The sequence below is a fragment of the Myotis daubentonii genome, chromosome 4 (assembly GCF_963259705.1).
Source record: "Myotis daubentonii chromosome 4, mMyoDau2.1, whole genome shotgun sequence".
NCBI classification, from domain to species: Eukaryota; Metazoa; Chordata; class Mammalia; order Chiroptera; family Vespertilionidae; genus Myotis; species Myotis daubentonii.
The window spans coordinates 76372864-76398733 of record NC_081843.1 but is presented as its reverse complement, the minus strand read 5'-3'; the positions used below and the strand labels follow the sequence as shown (position 1 = coordinate 76398733).

Genomic DNA, 25870 nt, shown 5'->3' with positions numbered 1-25870 from the left:
TTTAATAGAAACGTAAGTTTGGTTTATATAGTCTCTCATTCTCCTACACATAGTACTACATGAGATCTTTTAAATCAACGGAAGTATGAAGCTAATCATGGCCAAAACTACTTTTGTTGTAAGTTACTCCTATAGGAAAATTTATGGTGTTCATAATTACATCAAAGTAAAATACTAGATCATTACTCTATTAAGTCTATATCAACTTCATTTTTTTTCCTCTACAGAACTCAACATTTCGTGTTTCAAACAGTTAATTCATTTTCCAAGTTTCTCTGAAGATCTATTTTTCAAACCCAAAAGCAATATACTAATACAAAACTGGTTTTTCAAAAACATGCTTGGAATATCTGTTTCCAGTACCTATAAATGGTTTCTGTGTTGCTAAAGTTTTTCTGCACACTGAAGAGCACAATCAATAAACTTGCAACGGTGGAAATATAACCTCTATGGAAATTCTTGATTTTGCTTATTTTCATGTTCTGGAGGTTTTAAATATAGACAATTCCAAAATTGTCTGCCAAAAACAAATTCAAAATTGTTAAAAATATACATACTGCATTGGCTCAGGCTCTTTACCCATTGAGAAATCTTTACTTTCCTATTCCCTAACTCAGCATGTTTGAGATGGGGCTTAAATCTTCTAAGCCCCATCATTACAACTCCTCCCTGAGCGGTCATTCATGCTGGCAATTTAACTCATTATTTCCTACGGACTCCCTAATCATCAATCCCTTATTTTTTTTTTAACTCCCTATGACGTACCACCACTTATACTGAAAGTTGAAATAATGATTCTTACATACAAAAAACGCAACTCACCTTCTCTCTCAAGGTACACTTTCTCCCTAAGTTCCCATTTCCTTGACTTCTGGACTATCAGTCAAAGACTATATCCTTGACTTCTGCAGTCATTCAGACTCAAACCTGACTGAGGGTTTGTTTATTGTGTGGACAGAGCAGTGGATACACAATCAGAGACTCAATTACTTTACTAGTTATATGAGGAGTTTTGAAAAGTTATTTAACTTTTCTGAGCTTCAGTTTGTTTATTTGAATGGCTGAATAAAATCATGACGACCCCTACTATGTTCATAGGAATACTCAATTCTTGAGGGTTCCTTCTCAATCTTTATAGCCCATTACCAACTCGTATTCATCTTTCCTACGTATTAAACCCTTAAATTTGGCTACTCTTTTGTATTTTCAATTAATCCAATTAAATTATCAGGTTCCTGGATTTCTGAGAAGGCTTAATAACCTTATCTCTAGTATCTTCTGCTTTTTATTTCATAACTTACATAATCTTACTTACTTATTAAGCATATTTGCTTACTTATCTTACATGTTAATCTCACTGAATGCTCAGTTCCAAAACTTACATGAACAACTCCCCACTGCCTACAACACAAATTGTTTAGACTGGCAATCTTACTTAATGCACTTCACTTTCAATTATTGCCCTTCAGAAGGCTAGTAACTGTGTGACTATGGTTAGGTTACTTATCTATTTCTCTGTCAAAATCTACTTCAGAATTGTTAAGACAAAGTAAGAAGAGACTTAGAACATGCCAAGCACATGGCACTTTCTGAACTGGAGGCAGTTAGGCAGGCATAGCTAACGAAGCTTAACCTTCAGCGCAGCTCAACTCTTCCAAAGTGACAGAAGGGGCCCTAGCAATTTTGTGTTCACAATTTCATATCATTTCTTTACAGAGGACCCAATGAAGTACATAAGCCTCAGGACCCTTTAGTCAGTAATATTAAACTGTTATCATACCTAGAAGGCAGATTTTTGCCTTTCTCTACCCTCATACCTTCACTTTTCCCTGTTTAACAAGTAGAAACAAGGAAATATGCTAGACACTGCAAACGAATCAAAGATTTCTGTTCCCAAGCTATATTTTCAAAAGAGAAAATAAATCTACATTTAAAATAAAAAGAATCAAGTTACAAATAAAATGCTATGGGAATACAAGGGAAGGAGAACTGAATGGTTGGTGAAATAAAAGAATAACACCAAAACCTATATTCCTGTTGATCTAAGTATGCAGAAACACTGAAGTTATTTACCTACCACAGAAGTGGCCAAATACTACATTTCTACACATTTAAATATCAAAGAGACAGTCTTCCGTTTTTTCTGTATTTCCATATAATATGCCTACTATACTGCTCTGAATACTCAGAGCACTAGTGACTCCCCTAGTCACTCCAATCCCTCCAAAATGATCAACAGGTCAGAAGTACAGCTTGTTTTGTCAAATACCACCACCACAATACTAATTTGAAAGTCTGCTTCTCATCTAATGAGAAAAGCAATGAAACTACCAGAATCACTCAGAAGCAAAGAGCCCACTTCATAATAATTCCATCTGAAAATTTATACCTATTACAAAATGAATTCAATACAGGTTCTTAAATTACAAGATAGTTAATCTAGGGAAACCCTAGAGAGCTTCACTTTACTGAAAACCTTTCACTGAAATTTCAATAATGAGCACAATATCAACACACACCATGATTTTTCTGCTATGCAAATAAGAATTAACACTTGTTAAGCCTTTGTTCTGATATATTCACGCCTTTCTTAGGCCTTTTCTCACTAGCCTTCTAGACATTATAAACACCTAATATGAAACAATTCCAAATGCTGTCCAAATGCTTAGCCAAAGTACGTATACTGGAAGCAGGGTGATTTCTTAATAGCTGCACATGACCTAGTATCTTATGACCAGCTTGTTGAGAGACTCGCCCCAGCTGCCCTCCTTTCTCCAGGTTAACTACTGGCTCCAGCTATTTCTAAAAGTTTAACAGGAAGGGAGAAGGAAGTAAAAAAGCACAATGTGGATCTCCTCATAACTTTAAGAAAAACAAACAAACGACACCACCCGCTCCCCGAGCCCCCATACTATCAAAAGATTACCCACCCTCCTTCTCTCTTAAAAGGATCCTACAAAATGACTTTTTGCTTTGCTAACATTTTGAAAAAGAGCTATTAAAAAATACAGGAAAGGTAAGCTGTCGTTTCCTCACTCTGGCCCTCTGACTGCAAGAATGTTTTATTAAATAATGCTCTTCTTCCTGGACTAAAAGTCGGTCTCCATTCCAACATGTTCCAAGTTACTATGAATATGTTTTGTGCCTTTCACGCTATCGATTCAATAGCTCTTTTCTGAACAGGGGTAAATGGCGAGGGGAAAAGTACAAACGTCCTCCTCATTGAGATCTCTCCCTACATCTAAGCTGGCATAGTTTTCCCCCCTCACATTTCAGCAGCAAGTCTAGCTGCGATGGCTTCTGTGTAAACAGCCACGTTCCCAGAATCCCCCAACCCTACTCCGCTTGGCATCTCTGCACCAACCTCTTTCGAGATCCGATGTGCACTGTTCCCAGACCCAGCTGTTCTGACACCGCTGTTGCTCAACCCGGATTCCTACCCCCGGGACAGCTGCCACCCTGAGTCCCAAGTCATGGTGCGATCCTGCCCCCTAACTGGATCCGATCTCTGGCGGCAAACCCCCCGGGCAGACAAGGAGGACAGTGCCCTGCTCCCCTTTATCCCGCTCCATCCCTCGTCCGGGCACTCCTGCCGCAGAACTCAGCCTCGCACCCCAGCACCTTCCGCAGCCGCCGCCCCGGGACGGTCCGTGCCCCCCACCCAGCCCCACCCCATGCCCTCGGCGGCGCGCCTCCGGCAGGTGAGTCCGGGCAGGGGGCTCACCTTGCTCAGGACCCCGCAGCGCTCCACAGGCGGCCCGCACTCCGTCTCCGGATCCTCCTCCGAGCCCGACGAGTTCCAGCTCTGGTTATCCGACATGGAGGCGCGACAGGCGAGCAGGAGACCGGCCCCTGCTCCGTGAGCTGCGCCGGAGGCGGCGCCTAGTCCCCGGGGTGAAATGTCGGAGGATGGCGAAGGGAAGAGCGCCCGCTCCCGCGCTGGGGGGTGCTGGAGGTAGGACGAAGTCCGCCCCGCGCGCCGCCGCCGCTGCGCCTGACACCGAGCGGACCGGGGAAGGAGGACGAGCGGCGAAGGAAGCCTGCCCTTCCAGCCGTCAGCCGCCGCCGCCGCCGTGACCCCTGCGCTGCGACCGGCGCCGCCACCCGGACTCGGCCCCGTCGATGCCAATCTCAAAAGGAGAAGAAAAGGGGGAGGAAGAGGGAAGAGAAAATCCAGCGGTATACACCCGGGTCCACTCACACCTCCGCTCCCGCCGCCATCTTCCTGCCTGGCCCACTATTTACCCTCCCCTCCCTCTTCCCTCCTCTTCGTCCTCCCATTCTCCCCCGGCTCCCCGCCCCGGCTCCCTCCCAACGTCTGACGCTGCACGTCGTGGGTTTGGGTTCCCTCCAGCACCCTACCTCCGGCCCTCCCGCGTGACGCCAGGGAGAGAAGGAGGCGGAGCGGAGGAAGGGGGAGGGATGGGGACGCCGCTGTACTGCATTCTGGGAAAGACCAGCTCCGACAGCCGCGTGGCCTCCTGGGAGTTGTAGTCGCGATCGTGAGTCCACTGGTGAGTGTTTGGCGTCGGTCGGGCTTGTTGTCCTGGGGACGGTCAGGCAGTGGATGGGCTTCGTGGGATAATTGCGTGGCCGGTTCCCTCCGCCGCGCTTCTCTCTCTGTCTAGCGTGTTTATGACGAATCCGTCGGGCTTGCGGGGCGGACGAGAGAGAACTCTCCGCTGAGGATGCCGGGCCTGCCTTCCATGGCGGCTTCCCGAAAGCCGGGGAGCATTTTGCCGCTTGCCCGGGCAAGTGTGCGGGACTCTTCCGCCTCCACCCAGGGCCAGGGGTTTGCCATCTCCAGTGACAAGGGGGTTTCTTTCCGCCAAACTACCTCTGCAAGTTTTGAAAGCCCTTCTTCTCGCTCTTTAGAAATTAGACTTCACACTTGACGTTTCCCGCCTTCGAAGGAAAAACTTTCAGTTCCTTCTCACCAGAGCAAACACTTCACGTTGTTAGATTTCCAAGAGTTTTACTTTGTGGAGAGTAATTTTGAAGGTGTCAGAGAATAAATCACGTTGTAAGAGTTTTTAAAGTAAAATAAGAATGTGAGGTAATCGCCTGGAGTTTTTCTTTAGTTGCAAATGAGTATCTATCTCCCTGAGACTCAGGTTAACCATCTCTGCCGACCTACCGCTCTCTGAAAGACAGAGAAGGTTGGTATAGAAACTTTATTGTAAGAATGGCCCATGTCATACAGCGTCTAAGTGGCAGAGTTAGGATTTGAATACAGATCTCTATTATTTCCAAGATGATACCCTTTTCTTTGCTTCAGAATACCTATATAAAAAGAAGAATTGTGTAAATAAGTAATGTATACTATAGATAAATATATCGGAGTAACTATGTTTTTAATTTCACCTAATGATTTGAACATCATTTAGTTATGCTGTCTTATTTAATCCCAATGTAGAATTTATTATTTCTATTCTATTTCCATGTCTGATATTTCACATGAAGAAACTGAACCACAGAGAAGTTAAGTAACCTTCCAAAGGTCATACAGCTAGTAAAGAGCATAGTTGCAGTTTGAGCCCAAATGTCCTGATTCCAATTCTCATTCCCATCCCACTAGAGTTCTTCAATTCCTCTTTTATCTCCCTATCTTCCACCTCTGCTTTTATCTCCACTAAGCATCAATTCCAAAGCCTGCATCCTGGCCCTCTACTCCCCCTGTCAAGACAGAAGCCAAAAAAAACCCAAAACCAAAACCAAAAAACAAACAAAAAACACCAGAGGTGCTGGAATTGGTAACGTTTGTAGTTTCACTGGTCAGCAGGTAGAGGAATGAAGGGGAATATTTATTTGTTTCTGATGCTAGAAATATAGCAGGAGAGGATATCCCAAGTTGAAACTGAAAACACTATTTTTATAAAAAATAATGCTATATGATAAAAGGGTAATATTGCAAATCAAGAAACCGGCAGAACGACCAGTTGCTATGATGCACACTGACCACCAGGGGGCAGACACTCAATGCAGGAGCTGCCCCCTGGTGGTCAGTGCACTCCGACAGGGGGAGCGCCATTCAGCCAGAAGCCCTGAGCTGGCAGGGGCGGGCCTAAGCCGTCAGTTGGACATCCCTCGAGGGCTCCTGGACTTCGAGAGGGTGTAGGTTGGGCTGAGGGACCCCCCCCCCCCCAGTGCACAAATGTCATACACTGGGCCTCTAGTATCCTATATAATAAAGAGCTAATATGCTAATTAGGCTGAACAGTAGAACGACCGTCCTGATGACCTTCCAGATGAAGCTGGAGCTGCGAGGGCCAGCTGGGGCTGCGAGGGCTCCTGTGGGATTGGGCCTAAGCCAACAGTTGGACATCGCACTCACAATCCGGGATTGCTGGCTCCCAACCGCTTGCCTGCCTGCCTACCTGATTGCCCCTAACTGCTTCTGCCTGCCAGCCTGATCGCTCCCTAACCACTCCCCTGCCAGCCTGATCGACGCCTAACTGCTTCCCTGCCTGCCCAATCGCCCCCAACTACCCTCCCCTGCTGGCCCAGTCACCCCCAACTGCCCTCTCCTGCCAGCCCGGTAATCCCCCGAGGGTTCCTAGATTGGAGAGGGTGCAGGCTGGGCTAAGGGAATCCCCCCCCCCTCAGTGCACAAATTTCATGCACTGGGCCTCTAGTATTTATACAATTTAGTCCTTATAGGTTCTGTATTTCCACAGTATTTTTTATGTTAAATATGTGTTTTGAGTTAAGTAGTCTTTTTTAACTAATCTGGGAGTTTAACTTTTTTTTATACCGCTTTTCCAAACTGAAGTGTAACTGGGTTAAAAGTTGGGGGTTTACATACTTAGAAATTACGTGATTTTGCAAACTTAGAAATAGAAATACTAATCTATGAAACAGCTAAAAATCCATGAAAAGCAACAGTCTAAAAACTAGAGTACAAATAAGCAAAGTACAGCATGTGAATAATACAGCTGATTTTTTTTTGGCGGGGGGGCCCTATTTTAATGTCTTGAATAATCTGGATGGTGAAATTATGAGCTATTTGAATTTTTGTCTTTATGCTATTTTGTATGATGAATATCTATATAGGTGTATGTGTGTGCATGTGTATATGTATATGTATCACTTGTAGAAGAAAAGGTAATTATAAGTGATATTAATTAGGTAAGAATTAATCTCTTTTTTTAAATCCTCTCTCAAGGAGTGATGGTATTTTTTTCCATTGATTCTAGAGATAGAAGGAGGGGGTAGAGGAGAGACTGAGAAACATCTACTAGTGTGTGACAGAGACATATGAATTGGTTACCTTCTACATGTGCCCCCACCAGGGGCAGGGATTGGACCTGTAACCCAGCTACATGCCCTTGACTGGGAATCCAATCTGCCACCCTCTGGTGTGCAGGCCGATGCTCTAACCACTGAGTCACGAGGGCCAGATCTAGTTAATCTCTCCACATTCGCAGTGTTCTAAATTAATTTTTAATTTCGAGTTGTTAATGTCCCTGTGTTTGTATACATTCAGGATCAGGATAATTGATGATTGCAACATTTCTTAAGAATGCCACATCATTGTCTTCAGAGTTTTTTTCTCCAAGCTGCTGACACGAATTCTTCATGTTTTGATGCATAGGTAATGACAATTATGTCACAACTGCTACCTTACTGACAAGGATTATGCGAGACATCCCAATTTTAGTGATGTTAAACTGTGAAAAGCCCTGGCCCGGTGATTCAGTTGGTTGGAGCATCGTCCCCTACACCAAAAATGTTTTGGCTTCAATTTCCAGTCAAGGCACATAACTAGGTTGCGGGTTTGATCCCAGGTGGGCGCACATACTTGAGGCAACCGATTCATGTTTTTCTCTCTCACTCTCTCTCTCTCTCTCTCTCTCTCTCTCTCTCTCTTTTAAATCAATAAAAACATATCCTTAGGTGAGGATTTTTTTAAAAGTAAAAAATGTGTCTCTGAAGCAATGAAATATGGTTCTTGCTTTTCCTTATTTTTTTCCTTTAGAGCACTATTTATGATTTTCAAAATATACACATGTATGTGGAGAGAGAGAGAGAGAGAGAGAGAGAGAGAGACTATCTATACTATTGTACAAATTCCATTTTAAATTAAACAGGTAAGAGGGAAATTTGCAATTTTCTCTCTCCTCATTTCTCCCCTTTCCCTACATTACTATTGTTTATATGTGTTGTGTATTACTATTGTTTGTTACTGTTTTCCCTCTTCCTCTATTCCTCCTCTACCATAGCAATTGTTGGCGGCAATGATGGGAATAGTTGAGGAGGGAGCAGGTGAGAAGTAGAAGCTGGGAGAATAATAAGCTATAATGGAATTTTGTAACATGCCTTACATCCTGTTTTACTTGGCCCACAGGGGTAGAGAAGAGAAGCTTATGTTATGCCTATTAATAATTGTGACTTCAATCCTGTTTCCCACCCCAGCATTCCAAGCACTTCCAATCTTCTCACCATTTTTTCAGGCCCTGTGATTTGTATTTATCTCCTGGCCTCGAATCCAGACTTAATTTCTTACACCTCAGCCTCATATTTTTATTATCCTCCAAGGGGTATTATTATGATTCTAAATGGTTAGCAGCATTAAGTTAGGTTATCCATTTTATGGAGATGGATATTTAAGTAGGCATGGCCATATTGCTTGCTTGCTTCTTCTTTGTTCTGTTCCTAATCACCAACCCTCCATTTGGATTGAGAGACTCTTTAATTACTTCAATTATTATTATTGTACTAGAGGCTGGGCGTACGAAATCGTGCGCAATTGTGGTCCCTAGGCCTAGCCTGCGATCAGGGCCGTCTCACCACCACTCATCCCGGTTCCCTGTTTGCCATCAGCTATTGGAGCCTCCAGGCCAGGAGGAGGGACCAAGAGGTTGGCCGTTCCACCCGCTCGCCAGTCCCACCCCCCCGCTGCCACCCACCCTTATTCCCCATTCACCATTGGCGATTGGAGCCTGCCAGCCGGGGGAAAAAACTGAGAAGTCGTCAGTGCATCTCATAGTGACTGGTCGAGCGGTTGTTCTGGTCATTCTGCCACTATGGTTGCTGGGCTTTTATTATATAGGATTATGCTCCTACTTCGGAGCATAACTATGTTACTTGATCCATAAGATAACTCTGCATATCTTATATATCTTAGACTCCCTTGTGTGTTGATTTTTACCTCTTAACTCTCCAAGGACAGATGTTATCATAATGCCCTGCATATAGTTACTTAAAAATATGTTATATTCTACAGAAAGTTCTAACATTCAACAATAAGACAGTGATTTCAGAAAAGGAATTTCGAAGAGGTATAAGCTACCCTTTTATTCCTTTTCCTATTGTATAGAGGAGAGCCAAGCTAGGTATGTTCCAAGCAGAAATATTGTTTTTCACTGTTGAATAAAATTGAAATTGTATTTCATTATCATATATATATATACATATATATATATATATATATATATATATATATATATATATATACACACACACACACACACACACACACACACACACACACACATATATATTTGGTTTTGTGGGGTAAAAACTTGTCAGGACTAAGTGTTTCATAATTTCACTCTAACGGTAAAAAATCCACAGAGTATACATCTATGGTAGATGAACAGTGATATCAGTGTCCACTCTGTATGTACACATTTTGTTTTCATTCCCCCCCCCCCCAAGCTTTTGAATCTCTTTTAACTTCTTTTGCTGTTACAATTGAGAAATTATTTTGTTACTACATTAAAGTCATAATGTATAAAGCAGTGTGGTATTTTAAGTATTAGTAGAATCCTTATGATAGTTAATTTTGTAATTGTGTTTTGCTTCCTCTTTTTCTTCCCAACCCTTTCATTGTTTCACTTTTACTATAATTTCAGATCCTCTTCTTAGTCAAGTAAGCTGAAAAATATTGTTATAGAATATACATGTTGCTGTGGTGATATGCCGGGAGCCGGTCCATGCTTGCTGTTTCAAGGGACCTGGCATATATGGCATACTGTTCTTAATATGTTTGCTCACCTTCTTGGCACTGTGTGTTTTAACCAAGGTCACCTCTCCGAGAAAGGTTGTTTCCCCAGGTAGGGATTTTTCCCTGAAGTCAGGGAGGGGATAAAACCCCTCAACTAAGTGCCAGGCGGGTAATTAATCACTTTAACTACGAACAATCATGCTTAAGCTACATAATCTTTACTCCCTGGAATGGAGATAAGAAACGCCCTAACCTTTGTAATAGAGATTGATAGGATTGAATCAACTGGTATAAATACAGATGTAACAAGACAGAAAAAGACAGAATTCAGAAGACAGAAAGACACAGAACTTAGAACACAGGGCTTGGAAGACAGGACCAAGAGAGACAGAGCCTAGGCACAGAACCTACACAGAACGTTCTCTAGAGACAGAAGATGGACCCCAGCATCTGAACCTGACTACAGAAATTGGCAAGAGAACCTGACTAGAACCTGGTGACTGAACCTGACTGGAGTACCTGGACAGAACCTCTCTGGAGAGCCTAAGCAGAACTTCTCTGGAGATCGAGACCAGAACTTGGCTGGAGATCCTCGCTAGGCTGCTGATCAACTGAACCCTGTCTCCGTGTCCTTCCTTCTTCGCCGACTCCGTCCACACCTTTGGGGACCCCTGGACCCGCTGGGGCTGGACCCCGGCAGTGATACAGTTTCTGAATAGACAGTTTATCTTCTTCATACTCATGAAGTTCTGCTATATGATTGATGATTCTGATTAGGGTGCTGTAAAATGAGATATATACACCACATCTTCCATAGATTCATTGTTTTGTAACATTTTTCTATCTACGAATACAGACAATAATTAAGTGTATAAAATTGATATGTTTTTAACAGTTGCATTATTTTTAGAGATCGGGTAAAGATAGTAAGTATTCAGGAAATATTTACAGATGAATGGAATAAGTTTAGTTGGTTGATGATTGAAGGGAAGCTGTAGGAATTGTAATTAACAAGGTCTAGGAGAAAAATCATTAGCATAGTAAAAATTAATGAGAAACTAAAGAACCAGATTCCATCATAGCTTTTTGTAAGGAAAAAGGACCTACCCAATGTAAAATGTTGTTTTAGGTTTATTACATTTAGTGTTCACTCTTCACAAAAATCCTGCAGGATAGACGTTATCCTTATCTTACATATAAAGAAATAAAAGTTCAAAAAAGTTAAATAAGTTGCCTATAGTTAGTGAATAGTTGCATCTAGACCTTGGAACTTCAGAGACTTATAGTATATTAGTGGCCCGGTGCATGAATTCATACACATTGAAAGGAAATTAATTAGAAGAAATATTTTAATATTGCTATTCGCCCTTACTCTATAATAGAAGTGTCAACCAAATTCACAATCGACAATGACAGATCGAAACACGTGTGTGTAATTGGCACCAGCAAGAGCTTTGCATGTATTGTGCATGCTCAAGTCAACTTAGCCTTTTATATATGTAGAATAAATTTGCTTAATTAGACCTGCTTTCTGATTTAGCTAAACTTTTTCCAGCCCAGTGAAGCACTCCAACTTCTCTTTAAAGTAATTGTTAGCAACACAGCAGTAAAGATCAGCACGAAGCAGATTATTATTGTAGATCACGCAGGGAAAACAAAGGGTACAATATTTAACTGCAGCAGTGTTTGACTATATTCTGCACAGTGAGAAAACCTGAAGTCATTTTCAAGTTCCACCATTTCTTACTTCTTTTCAGTCGGGTCAAGTTTCTAAACTTTCTAAATCTCCGTATTCCGGCTAATGAAAAGAAAATAGCATTCCAGCAAGTCTCCTATCTACCTACTCCAGGACTTCTGTGAGGATCAAATGAGATGAGGCACATGAAAACGCTTCACAGACATTTGGTTAAAGTGTAAAATGTTTCCACCTGGCTACAAAGCAAGACGTGTTACTAGGCAGAAGAAACTGCAAGGAGGCTAGTCGTTAGGGACAGGAAGCTGGGTGTTGCTACGTGAAGTCATTACCCAGCACCCACGGGGACTGTTTCCGGGCTGGACTGGGCTGTGGGCCGCATTTTGCGCCATGAGGTCTCAGCAGCATCGGCTGTAATTTGGGGTGGTGTCGCTCCGGGGTGGTGGCGGGGCCTGTGTCCCACTTGAGGGAAGCTGAGTGTTGCTTTGTGGACGCCAGGTCCACGGTGCCGTCTCTGTAAATGGCCAGTGTGCATCACAGCAGCTCCTGCGTTGAGTGTCTGCCCCCTGGTGGTCAGTACGCATCATAGTGGCTGGTTGGATGGTTGGACACTTAGCATATTAGCCTTTTATATATATAGACTAGAGGCCCGGTGCACAAAAATTTGTGCACTCAGGGGGAAGGAGGGGTCCCTCAGCCCGTCCTGTTCCCTCTCGCAGTCTGGGACCCCTCGGGAGATAACGACCTGCTGGCTTAGGCCCGCTCCCGGGTGGCAGAGGGCAGGCCCAATCCCTAGGTGCAGCCCCTGGTCAGGCTCAGAGCAGGGCCGATTGGGGAGTTGGGGTGCCGCCACTGTCATGCACAGAGCAGGGCGGATCGGGAGGTTGCGTTGCCACCCTCAGTCACGCTCAGGGAAGGGCCGATTGTGGGGTTGGGGCACCGCCCCCTGTCACACTCAAGGCAGGGTCGATGGGCAGGTTGCAGCACCACCCCCTGTCTTGCACAGAGCAGGGCCAATCGGGGTTGGGGAGCTCTCCCCTGTCACTCACAGAGCCGGGCCCATCAGCGGGGTTGGGGCTCCATACCCTGTCACGCACAGAGCAGGGTCGATCAGGGGGTTGGGGAGCTCCCCCCTGTCATGCACAGAGTAGGGTGGATCAGGGGGTTGGGGCGCCGCACCCTGTCACACTCAGGGCAGGGCCGATGGGGAGGTTATGGCTCTACCCCGTCACACACAGAGCAGGGCCCTTGGGGGGCGGTTGGGGCATCGCCCTCTATCACCCACAGAGCAGGGCCGATCAGGGGGTTGGGGCGCCGCCACTGTCACACTCAGGGCAGGGCCGATGGGGAGGTTATGGCTCTACCCCATCACACACAGAGCAGGGCCCGTTGGGGGAGTGGGGGGTTGGGGCACCGCAGCCTGTCACACACAAGAGCCGCAGGGCAATCAGGGGGTTGGGGAGCTCCCCCCTATCAGGCACAGAGCAGGGCTGATCAGGGGGTTGGGGTGCCTTCCCCTGTCACGAACAGAGCAGGGTGGATAGGGAGGTTGTGGCTCCGCCCCCTGTCACACACAGAGCCGCAGGGCGATCAGTGGGTTTGGGCGCTGCACCCCCCCCCCCCCCCCCCCGGTCACGCTGATCCCGGTGCCGGGAGGCCTCTTGGCTCTGCTGATTCCGGTGCTGGGAGGCCTCGTGGCTCCGTTGATCCCGGTGCTGGGAGGCATTTTACCCTTTTACTATATAGGATAGAGGCCTGGTGCATGGGTGGGGGCCGGCTGGTTTGCCCTGAAGGGTGTCCTGGATCAGGGTGGGGGTCCCCACTGGGGTGCCTGGCCAGCCTGGGTGAGGGGATGATGGCTGTTTGCAGCTGGTCACACACCCTTCAGGGTGGGGGTCCCCACTGGGTTGCCTGGCCAGTCTGGGTGAGGGGCTGAGGGCTGTTTTCAGGCTGGCAGGTTACTGAAGCTCCCAACCACTCCTTTTTTTCTTTTTTTTTAATTCTGGGCCAGCTTTAGCTCTGAGGCTTGACTCCAGCTCTTAGGCCTCTGCTGCTGAAAGCAGGTTTCTGGCCTTTGTTTACCTTTTGTATTTGAAACAATGTTGCAATCCTGCTGGCTGAAGCTTGGCGACTAAAGCAGGTTTCTGGGGTTTTGTTTAGCTTCTATATTTGTAACATAGTTGGTTGCTTAGAGTTGCAGCTCAGAGGCCGGCAGCGGCAGGCGGGAAACGTTGGAGTCCTCCGTCACTGAAGCAAGCAAGCCTCATGTTCGCTTCCAGCTGCCTGAATGCCGGCCGCCATCTTGGCTGGCAGTTAATTTGCATATCGCCCTGATTAGCCAATGGGAAGGGTAGCGGTCGTACGCTAATTACCATGTTTCTCTTTTATTAGATAGGATACTTTTAGTACATATAAAATTGATTTTAGACTTAAACCCAAATTATACTACAGTGATATTTTAAAACATTTGAGCATCTGTTAGAGCCAGATTATATTTTACTATGTTGCATAGTTTTTCTTTAGTTTGACAATTTTCCTAAAAGAAAATTCATCCATATACATTTTTAAGTTGCAATAATATGTAGCCAATTTACAGTTTTTTTCTATGAATGATAACCAGTGGAATATGTGTGCTAGCAAATCTATGTTCTAATTACTTGTAAATAATTTAAGTGATCTTTGGAGCCTGTTTCAGTTTTTCTTTTATGTAATGTTGTTAAAGTAATTTTTGCTTGCTTGTTTGTCTGTTTTTAATTTTCACCTAAGGATATGTTTTTATTGATGTGAGAGAGAGAGGAAGGGGGAAAGAGAGAGAGAAACATTAATTGGTTGTCTCCCATACACCCCCAACCAGATATCAAACCCCTCAACCAAGGTACGTGCCCCAGCTGGGAATCAAATTTGCAACCTGTTGGTGTACAGGATGATTTTCCATCCAACTAAGCCTCCAGCTTGGGCAGGAATTATATTTTGATTTAACTCAATATATATGAGAAAAAATAGTGGTTGGGATTTATCATCATTTTAATTTTTCATATTTTTGAGTAATCTATAATGATAAAAGCATAATATGCTAATTAGACTGGACAAAGCCAGGGCTGTGAGGGAAGCCCTGGTCCTGGATGCCTGCTGGTGGCCAGCGGGAATCCCAGGTCCCAGGTGCCAGAGGGAAGCTGGTGCCGGCAGCTGGGGGAAGGAAGGCCTACTCTTGCACAAATTTTGTGCATTGGGCCTCTAGTTTATTAATAATCTTGAGAAGTAACAAAGGTATAGTGAACAACAACTTTATTAGAAATTGTAATAAAAATGGAAACTTGACCTCGCCAGGTAGCTCACTTGGTTAGAGCATCATTTCCATATGCCAAGGTTGCTGGTTCGATCCCAGATCAGGGCACATATAAGAGTCAACCAATGAATCCATAAATAAGTTGAACAACAAACCAATGTTTCTCTCTCTCTCTCTCTCTCTCTCTCTCTCTCTCTCTCTCTCTCTTTCTCAAATCAATAAATACAAATTTTTAAAAAAATCAGAACTTAGTATACTAACTCAAAATTTTATTCCATATTCCCCTAAAATAGGTACTATTCTTGTAAAGCCGGTAGCTGCTCATCAACTTCTATGCATGATTCTAGAACTATCCATCTTTAAATAAAGATTCTAGATTTAATATGCATCTTTAGTACCTCTAGCTTATCATCACTTATGGTTCTTTATCTTGCACTTAGGTTGTCAAAATGCAATAACATTGCAAACTTGGACATCTCATAACCTTGTTAAAGAGAAGGCAACCATTTTCTTCCCCTGTAATTGCAAAACATTTTTATTTTTATATTTATAAACATCAGTTGGAATTATAAGTCCAATGAAGTTTTCATTTCTACATCACCTATTCCCTTCGTATATAACTTAACCATTTGTTTACTTACAAACTCTTTTAAGTAACTTTTAGTGCAAACATAAAGGATGAAGGAACACTGTCATACATCCTGTCAGCAAAATGGGGTGTTCCAAGCTGTTGCAAATACTCTGTGAGGAAGTTCTTTCTGTTGAATGACTAAATGGATGGGAATGCCATACTTGCTTTTTATTCTTAAATATGCATTGTTTACTCATTGATTCTTGAGTGTCAGAAAATATATTTGAATCATCTGAAAATTCATAGTCTAGAATTTGCTTATATGGTCAATTTCATCATTATAGTGTAGAATGCTATTAATCTCTATATTCATCTTCTGATTTGTCTAGTAATGTGAAATTCTGTCAATTGTCTTCTCTTTGCTGTTATGAAAAATTCAGAACTTTCTACTGTATTTAACAAAAACTACTAAAAAAACAAAAACCTGCAAAAATGGTGTCTCTATACCTCACTTATACTTTCTTTCAAAGATGTGATACTGTGGGCAAAACATAATAAAACTGTAGGATGATAAATAGTGATGATTTCTTTTACTATTAGATCATCCATCTAGGTGATTCTATTATTTCATTTTATTATTTTATTTTTAGCTTAACTCTTACAGATAATTGATGAGTAATGATTACATAAATCCTAGGATGATAAAATAGATCCATATAGAAATTTTGCAAGATAAAGAAAAAGCAAGATATGAAACATTAATGCTTACAAGTGAAGTTGCTCAAAGAAACTGAAAAACTAAAATTGGGCTTCATAGATTTTTGTGGTATACCAAGGGTTAATATAAACTACATTTCTTAATTTTATTTCATAGCCAAACCTGAACTAGTTTGTATTTCCTTCTATCTCAGGTAAAAGGGTTAGCCATTGTAATTCATTCCAAAATAATAATTTGATTAATTAAGGTACTTATCTTAAAAATCAAAGTACAGTTTAATATATTAATTACTAGTTCATTTATCTTTGCTTAATATGGTGAAATTTTTGCCTTAAAAGTAGTTGTATAAAAATTCATGTATAAAGTATAATAAATATTTGCCCATTGGGACATCTGAATAGGCCATTTTTGTTAGTTGGAAATACCTAAAATAACAGAATTTTCCTTTTTTTTTTTTTTTTTTTTTACATAAGGAAAGCATGGCTATCATGTAGACCCCATGATAGCGAGCATTTCACAGTAGAACCATACTCTATAAAATCACCATCTGAGGGAATCATCCGAAACCAGGTGAAATCAGGGGGATCAATGACTGCCATGTAGTAATATTTACTTTAGCCCTCAAGCGGATATGTGAAAAGATGTGTGCAAGTAAAGAAATACTGGTGAACTCCATGGATAAAGGCCTTCTTCAGAAAGACCTGCTGCTTTCTAGGGATTGTTGCTAGTTTTTTGTTGTTGTTTTTAATATATTTTATTGATTTTTTACAGAGAGGAAGGGAGAGAGATAGTTAGAAACATTGATGAGAGAGAAACATCGATCAGCTGCCTCCTGCACATCTCCGACTGGGGAAGTGCCTGCAACCCAGGTACATGCCCTTGACCCGAATCGAACCTGGGACCTTTCAGTCCACAGGCTGACACTCCATCCACTGAGCCAAACCGGTTTCGGCTGTTGCTAGTTTTTTATGGGATGAAAACCCAAGCTATTTTGTGATTAAGATTAGTATAGTGCTTGATATTGCACATAGAAATTAAAAGAGGCATATAATTTAAATAGCTTTTTATAGGTCCTATTCTTGAAAAAGGAATTGGGAATTTTTGAAGCCTTGGAAAGCCTTTGTTTTCTTCCCTAATTGGGGTTATTTTGGAAAAATAGGAAAACATTAAAATATATGCAGTAGGAGGGCAGGAGGGAATGAGGCAGGCAGTCCTGCTGCATATCAGGGACAGAGAAAACCTTCGAAGCTTTAAAAGGACTGGTGAAAAGGAAGCAGGAGTAAAGTGTTCACAGAGAATACAGGAACCTGGTCTAGCTCCATCCTTTGAAGGACAGGATGTGCCTAGGCCAGTGATGGCGAACCTATGACACGTGTGTCAGAGGTGACACGCGAACTCATTTTTTTGGTTGATTTTTCTTTGTTAAATGGCATTTAAATATACAAAATAAGTATCAAAAATATAAGTCTTTGTTTTACTATGGTTGCAAATATCAAAAAATTTCTATATGTGACAGGGCACCAGAGTTAAGGGGTTTTTCAAAATGCTGACACTCCGAGCTCAAAAGGTTCGCCATCACTGGCCTAGGCACATCATGGTCAAACTGTTGAAAAACAAAGATTAAGAGCAAAACTTGAAAGTAGTCAGAGAAAAATGGCATTATCACCTATGGAGAATGACAATTTGAAAGATCATGGTCTTAACAGAAAGAACAAGAGGTTAGAAAACAGTGGAGCAATTTCCTTATGTATTTTACTACTATATACTTTATTGGGATAATATCTAAATTGGTGGGTAATCATGAGGAATAAATGCGTGAATACTTAAGTATTTAGTACCTGCCTGACATATAGTAAGTTTTCAGAAAATGCTAATTATCATTAATCATACATATTTTTAGCAAAGTAACCAACTTCTTTGGAATTTAATATTTTTTATTTTCATGTTTCATTTTTTTCTAATTTTAGAGAAAAGTATTTTATATTTAAAGTTTTTATTTAGTTTTTCCTATTGTATCATGAGAAAGGAAGAAACCACTGACAGTATTGTAAAAGAGAAGTCCCTTTGCTGCTACTTTCACTTGTACAAAGACAAGATTTAGGAAGCTCTCATTTTCAGAAAAAAAAGTCTTTTTATGTATAATGCTGCTCTTTTATTGTCTGTGTTGCTTTAGATGGAAATATAGGGCTTTTTGAATTACTGATTTTTAGTTGTTATTAGGTAAGGCAATGCATAGTAGAAATGAACTGTTTTAGATGCTATGATTATTGAAGAAATTGCCCTTCAGATTTGCAGTTGATACCCAGATATATTTTTCTCTGTGCAATGTTTATTACATTCCAGGATACTAAAAAAGCCCTCATCTATAAATGTTTCTGTAAAAACTTCACAGTTTTTAGAAGTCTGAATGAACACCATATTTTCATAACTTTATTTTAGTTTCTTGTCATTGTTTCATATTTTCATTTGAAGACTAGAGAGTTTTCAAAATCATGATGTCATTTAAAACTAAATTTAGACATAAGTTGTGCCTTTTATTTCAGTACTACCACATATGATATTTTATCACCATTCATTCCACTTTTATGTTACTTTCATTATCAGTCAACAAAACAACTATAGTTCCATCGTTTTTGGTAAGATTTCACTCATTTTCTATTTTACCTTTTTATATTTATATTAAGTGTGATGGCTTTGAAGCCAGACCTGAAATACAGTCCCAAATTTTTCTGACTTTATCTAAGGTACCTACTAAATCTGCACCTTAGTTTCCTCTTCTCTTATGAAGATTAAATAGAATAAATGCACATAAAACACAATAAGATTCATGTTAGCTTTTATAGTTATTACATTTAAAAATACTTAACTGAGGTGTTACCATTAATTTTATTCCTTTCTGAATAATAATGTGCCCATCATCCACTCATTCAACATACATTTATTAAATAAAGGCTGAGTGGCCTATTATTATCCCCTTGAAATCTGTACTTTAGTTGTACTAAGTTCTGCAAAAAATATTGCCTTATTTTCTTCCACAGATTCTAGAAGAAAAACCTCTCTAAAATCAATAAAAACATACTTTTTAAAAATCTGTTAATATAAGCATTTGTCAAGGATTTACATTTTTTAAAACTATATCTTTATTGATTAGAGGGAGAGAGAGAGAGAGATCAATGATATGAGAGAATCATCAATCGCTTGCCTCCTGCACACCCCCCCTGAGGATTGAGCCTGAAACCCAGGCATGTGCCCTGACGGGGAATCGAACCGTGACCTCCTGGTTCATGAGTCGATGCTCAACCACTGAGCCATGCCGGTTGGGCAAGGATTTACATTTTTTAAAAATGCATGTTCTAAACTAGATTTCTAGAAATTTTCTTGGGGTATATTCTAGGATTTAATTTAAAACTTTACTCTGAGAACTCCATCTATTCTTAGAAGTATATTAATTTGATTTTTACATTACAATGCATATGTTTGTTAAGCTATATTAATATAAAGTATTTCTATACATATTCTAGATAGTAACATATGTGATTTTTAAGTCAGTCATGCCAAACACATTATGTTGGTGCATTCATACAATTAAGAGTTATGAGATCAAACTCAACATAAGCAGTTAATGTTGAAATTTTATGTGTGTGTCAGATTTGGTTACCTTAATATAGTCATTGACTTGAAGTAAACTAAAATATAACTGTTTGGTACCTTGACTTGAATTTTAGGATCATGTCGATGGTAAAGCCTTAAAAGCCATGAAGAATAATCTCTTGTTGGTTTACTGAGTTCCACAAGATCCGAGATGGGAGTTGTGAGGCATGGGAGCTGCGCCAGTCATTTGTTGTTTCTGACTTCTTAAAGTTACACCTTACGTTTTGTGTGTGTTGGTGGTGGGTGATTTTTTTCCTTTTGTCTTATTAGTAATGATGATTTTTCTATTTTTTCTCAATTATATGCTCATGTTTGCAGCCAGGCCTGTAGTCTTAGTTACATTTTAGAGAAATAAGTAAGAATGAATGTGAGGAGAGAATCCAAACTGTTGCTTGCTTACTGTGTGTTTACTGTGCTAGGGGGCTCTACATATTAAACATTTAATCCTCAACAATCCTGGAAAGTGTTACAGACCAGGAGACCAAGATTTCATAGACCTTGAAATCACATAAATTGCCCCCAAAGACACAGCTAATTAAGCTTCAGAGTTTACATTTAAATCTAGGACTATCTGGCTACAAATGATTTACTCTATCAAAATGCCTCTTGAAACTGAACTCTTTATTAAGTCTGTAGGTTAAAATAAGCAGTTAGCATCCTTAGCTCTCATTAAGGAAAAAATAAGTATCAGTAAATCTGGACTATTCCTTTTATGGGCTAATAGTTCTGTTTAGTTAACATAAATCATTTTTTGTGCAACAGATGATAGTTTAATAAGTTATTCTAGCTCAGTGTTTTGCACGTTTTTTTTAACCCATGTTCACAAACATTCCCTTTTCTGTAGGCTATGTATTTACTAGTATGCTTTTACATTAGTGATAAACATATATGAAGAAATTATAGGAGAGCTCTACAGCATTCTTAGAACAAAGATTTAAGGAAAAGTTTGAGGTTTTACTTAAGATTTTATTTGCCAAGGGTTAGGTTATGAAAGTGCTTTAAACTCCCGCCAGAGACTTTTGGCACTATAAGAAATCAACAGTGGATCAAGAAATGATATAAAGAATAGGACTCAGAAAAACTGGAACAGGGTTGTGGGCTTTATCCCCAGTAGGGGGCATGCAGGAGGCAGCTGATCAATGATAATGATCATTGATGTTTCTCTCTCTCTCCCTCTCCCTTACTCTCTGAAATCAATAAAAATATATCTTTTTTTTTAAAAAAACTAGAGCAGTTTGTCAGAGGAGATTCACTGAAAGGATCATTTTTTTCAGGATAGGAAAATAAAATAATATTTTGTACAACTCTTTCTGTACAATTTATTAAATTTATTTTAAAAATATTTTTCTTCCACTACTGTAGGACACAACACAGTATAGTGATACAAAATATAATAGCTCAATTTTCCAATTGTAGTATATTATTCTGGCTTCTTATATAATTTATATTAAAATGGTAACATTTGAGGTTGTAAAACTTAAAAAAATTGTTACAGTACAAAACTACTATAGAAAAATCCTTTCTTCCTTTTCTAAAAACATATATATTCAACTATCCTTTAAGCTTTGTGCACTTTACTATAGAAACTAAAACAAAAGCAAAAACAACAACAACAAAAGACAAAACAAAAGTAGTCTGTTTATTATCACTTCTGTGTAAGTAAATATTTTTGCTGGCTTGACCTAGTACCCAAAGAAAGAACCTCTTAGCATAACTCCTTTTTGTTAATGAATCAACATCCCAAGAAACAATCAACTTCTTAAGATGTAAATTTAGTTTATCACAGTTGTCCTGAGTGTGTTTATGTCTGAATATAAACAAAGTTTTCATTGTTAAAGAACCCACCAGATTTTTTACAAAATATGCAACTCATCATCAAAATAGGAACTTCACTTTGGGTCATTTACCTTTGGATCAACACTTTATTTGATGTGTTTTGTATCAGGATATTTTCCATTCTGTACTAAAGAAGCAAATAGTTTCAATTTGTTATTCTATAAGAGTGAAATTTATATCTCTAAGATTAAGAAGAGTAGTTGTTTGTTGTTGTTGTTGTTGTTGTTTTTTACTGCTTCTGTCTCATTCTTCTTTGGAATAAGTTACATGACTAGAAAACACAGAAAGGAAAAAGGCAATTGAAAAGAATATGTGCAATGGTTCTCAAAGAGTAGACCTTATGTCCTCGGTGAAAACTTGAATTTTCTTTTACCTTACATCTCCTTGGTTTAGGGTCTATGGGGTAACATTATTTCAGTTATTTCTCTCAGTGATACATGCACATTTAAAATTAAATAATCCATTCTGAAGTAATTTTAAAATTTTTATACATCTTATTTTGTAAAGATATTAAAAGTTAAAGATCCCTAGCTGGGTAGTTCAGCTGGTGAGAGCATTGTCCCCATACACCAAGGTTTCGGGTTTGATCCCAGGTTAGGGCACATACAAGAAGCAAACAATTAATGCATAAATAAGTCGAACAACAAATCTCTCTGTCTCTTGCTACCTACCTACCTCTTTCTCTTTCTCAAATCAAATTTTTAAAAAAGCTAAAGCTAAAAATACAGTTGTTCCCATAATATGAGAATTGTAGGAGCCCTAGCTGGTTTGGCTCAGTGGATAGAGTATCGGCCTGTGGACTGAAGGGTCCCAGGTTCCATTCCAGTCAAGGGCATGTACCACGGTTGCAGGCTCCTCCCTGGCCCCTGCCCTGATTGGGGCATGTGTAGGAGACAGCCAATTGATGTGTTTCTCTCTCTCTTTCCCCCTCTCTTCCATTCTCCCTAAAAACCAATGGAAAAAATATCCTTGGGTGAGGATTAAAATAAGTAAATTTTTAAAAAAAGAATTGTGGGTATATGGCTTGAGTGTATTTGAGCACACGTGTATAAAGTAACTGAAGAGAAACAGAACATAATGTGTTAAAATCTTTGAGTTGTGGTTTTTTATATTCTTGAAAATTAAAAAAATTTTTAGAAGAAACTGAAAAAAGAAAATTCTAAGCCAGACATTAATTTGGAAATGACTACTTTAAAATTAGGGTAGTATTCTTTATTTTATTTGAATTTAGATAGTAAAAAGAACATTTCAGCACAATCTAAAATTTTGTGCTCAGTGCTTAATCTGTTCAAACATTAAATATTTGAACATTTGGAGGATTTAAAAATATTTGTTCTTAAAACCTATATAGATTTTCTGGGGGATTATTTGGTTTGGTTATTTATAATATATTAGAAATAGGAAGCAGACCCCACCTAGGAAATTCCCTATAGTTTAGTTTTTCCCACTCCTCCTCTTCCCATCTCCTTTCTTTTCCTGCTCTATTCCTTCTCTTTCTCCTATTAGTATATGTTGTATAATTTCTGGTAGATTAATTCTAGGTGACTTTGTTCAATATGCTAAGTGCTGGTGATATTGTTTATGTAGTTTTGTGTTTTTTTTTTTTTTTTTATAGGTAGGCCGAACCCTAGCACACAAAAACTTCTTTAGAATCTCTCCTGAAAATTTCTAATTTTCCATCCTTACTACCACCCGAAACATTGGTTGGCCTTATATTTTTTAAGTGGTAGCCTGAATAGTCAGTGGTAGATTCAGACTGGGAAGAATTTGAATGTTTCCAGAGAAAATGTGCTTTTAAACAATATGCTAAACCACAAGAACCCAGAGTTCTTTCCTTTGAGTTATGCATTACTGTTTGTGCTTCTGGGTTGAAGTGAAACAGATTATTCAGTAATGTCAAGCCATAAAAATGTTTGACCATTTTTTTAAAAATTTTGTTTATAAAGTCAGTTATATCCATTCATAGACTTTGGGACTTTATATGTGATGGCGCATAGTAATCATAGGACAAATATTTCTTTGGAAGAAAAAGAAACAAAATTCATCTGTATGATCTGTGAACTTTGGCATTTTGTCGAGGATGCTTACAGTGTATCCTCTTCCCTTATATAGTCTCTTTATCTTAAAGAGAAGGAAGTAACACAAGTGATTTGTCACAGCTCTGAAAACCTGCTTAACTTAAATAATAACTATTGATTGAGTTTATCATGTAGCAGACACCATACTAATCCCTGACTTTATGTGCTGCCCTCCTAAAGTCATTTGAAGTAGTATTAAATCTCCCTCCCGGGAAAATCTTCATTCTTTGTGATATTATGTGATTACCTCTGCTAGAAGCTCCCCCTTTCAATTTATGGATTTCTAGATAAAGGAATTCAATAAGCACTAATGCGATGAATAGAAATACTAGGACTAATGAAGGATTTTAGAAATTTGAAAATAACAGAAATACTAAATAATAAAAACAAAAGCAGGCTCTCCACAGTCACATAAATGAGATTACAAAAAGAAACTGATAGTGACCCAAGTACACCAGAACTTAGTATGTTGTTTATTGCCGTTCTCTAATAATTTTTCTTAGGTTTAGATATATTTGGGAAGTATTTAAAGAAATTAAATTTAACTAAGCAACTTAATTTCCCAAAGGATAAATATAAACTAGAATCTTTTGAATATTAATGGAGCCTAACGAGCATTATATTATGTAAATTCAAAATATTCTTACGTTTTAATACAAGTCCCCAAAACATTAATAAACCAATTTAACCATTAAGGGTCTTAGGAAAATAGGGTTGTAAAATTGGAGTATGAGGGTAGACAGGTAACAAGTAACTGGGAGACAGATTCTTAAAGATTAGGGGTTTATTCTAGAGTGATATGGGGTACCATTATATAGTTTTTAGCAGAGGAATAACATGACCTACCTTGTGATTTAAAAGAATCATTTGGGCTACTATGTTGATAATTCAATATAGAAGGAGAAGAGCAGAAACAAGGGACTATTGAAGAAGCCATTGCAAAAATCCAGGGAAGAGATAGTAACGATAGTTCAGAATTGAGTGAAAATAATGAGAAGTGGTAAATTCAAAGTACATTTTGAAAGCTGAGCTCACAGGATTTCCTGACAGTTTGGATATGGCGTGTATGAGAAACAACTGGGTCAGGAATGGCTACAATGTTATTTGCATGAGCAATTGGAAAGGATTGGAGTTGTCTTCAACTGAGTTGAGGAAGACTGCAACTGGGCCTTGTTTGGAGGATAGAGGCATATGAGAAGATCAATTTGGACATATTAAATTTGAGATGTCAGACATGCATTTGGACTAGAGTTCAAACCTGGAAGTCATAGCCTGTAGATGATAGTAAGCCTCTGTCCATGAAACTGGACATAAATTGCCTAGTAACTGGGCATCAACAAGGCAAGATGATAGCTGAAAACTAACTTTAACCATCACAATATTTCCTGGTGTCAGTATTGCTGATAGCCTAGTTCTGCTGACCTAATTAAGGACCAAAACCAATTCTTCTTAGAGATTTTGGCCTAAATAGTATACCCTATGTGAAGTAATAAACATCCATTAAATGTTTCTTTTCCTTTCATACATTTCATCATTTAAAGGACAAGGCAACTTAAATGCAGGATGTCTGCATTTAGCCTCTCCACTCTTCAGTAGGTTTGGGGAAATTATGAATGGATTACATTTACCTGTTTTACTAGAAAAAAAACACACAAGTATTTGGATTACTAAAGAATAAGGCAAAATATCAGATACTATTAGGCTGAATGTGATCATTGAGAAGAAATTCAAACGGTAAAAAATAGAAAAACAATCTATATTCCCTTGGGCATTGAGCAAAAAACATCACCAGTGGTTCCTATACTTTGGGGCACATTGGAATTAGCTGGGCACCTCTTAAAAATACTGGTATTTGTTCCTACTCCCAGACCTTCTGATTTATTTGGTATGGAATATGATCTAGGCATCAAGAGTTTTAGAATTTCTCCAGGTGGCTAATGTACAGGAAAGTTTGAGAACTACTGTGATGTACACTATTTGTTTTCTAATGGAACTATCTCTAATAATCACAATATTTAAATTTCCTTTCGTATTTTTTTTTCATTCTTTGCTGGTGCCACAAATGGAAGCAACATTGATATAAGGTCC

At 39.7% G+C, this 25870-nt stretch overlaps 2 protein-coding genes across 9 annotated transcripts in view; one reads left to right on the top strand and one right to left on the bottom strand.

Moving 5' to 3' along the window:
- The window catches only part of CERT1 (ceramide transporter 1), a 106299-nt gene extending 101839 nt beyond the window's left edge, over positions 1–4460 (bottom strand). For 4 of the 6 annotated variants that reach the window (XM_059694317.1, XM_059694319.1, XM_059694318.1 and 1 more), the window contains exon 1: positions 3725–3973. In XM_059694317.1, the coding sequence (XP_059550300.1) occupies positions 3725–3820 (96 nt within the window). In that variant the 5' untranslated portion in view covers positions 3821–3973. Of the gene's footprint in view, positions 1–3724; positions 4236–4362 lie in introns of those variants that run through there. The other 2 variants (XM_059694322.1, XM_059694321.1) reach the window with 2 other exon arrangements.
- The window catches only part of POLK (DNA polymerase kappa), a 61928-nt gene continuing 40450 nt past the window's right edge, over positions 4393–25870 (top strand). For 2 of the 3 annotated variants that reach the window (XM_059694310.1, XM_059694308.1), the window contains exon 1: positions 4393–4514. The gene's annotated coding sequence lies outside the window, so the exon portion shown is untranslated. Of the gene's footprint in view, positions 4515–7486; positions 7595–25870 lie in introns of all 3 variants that reach the window. The other variant, XM_059694309.1, reaches the window with a different exon arrangement.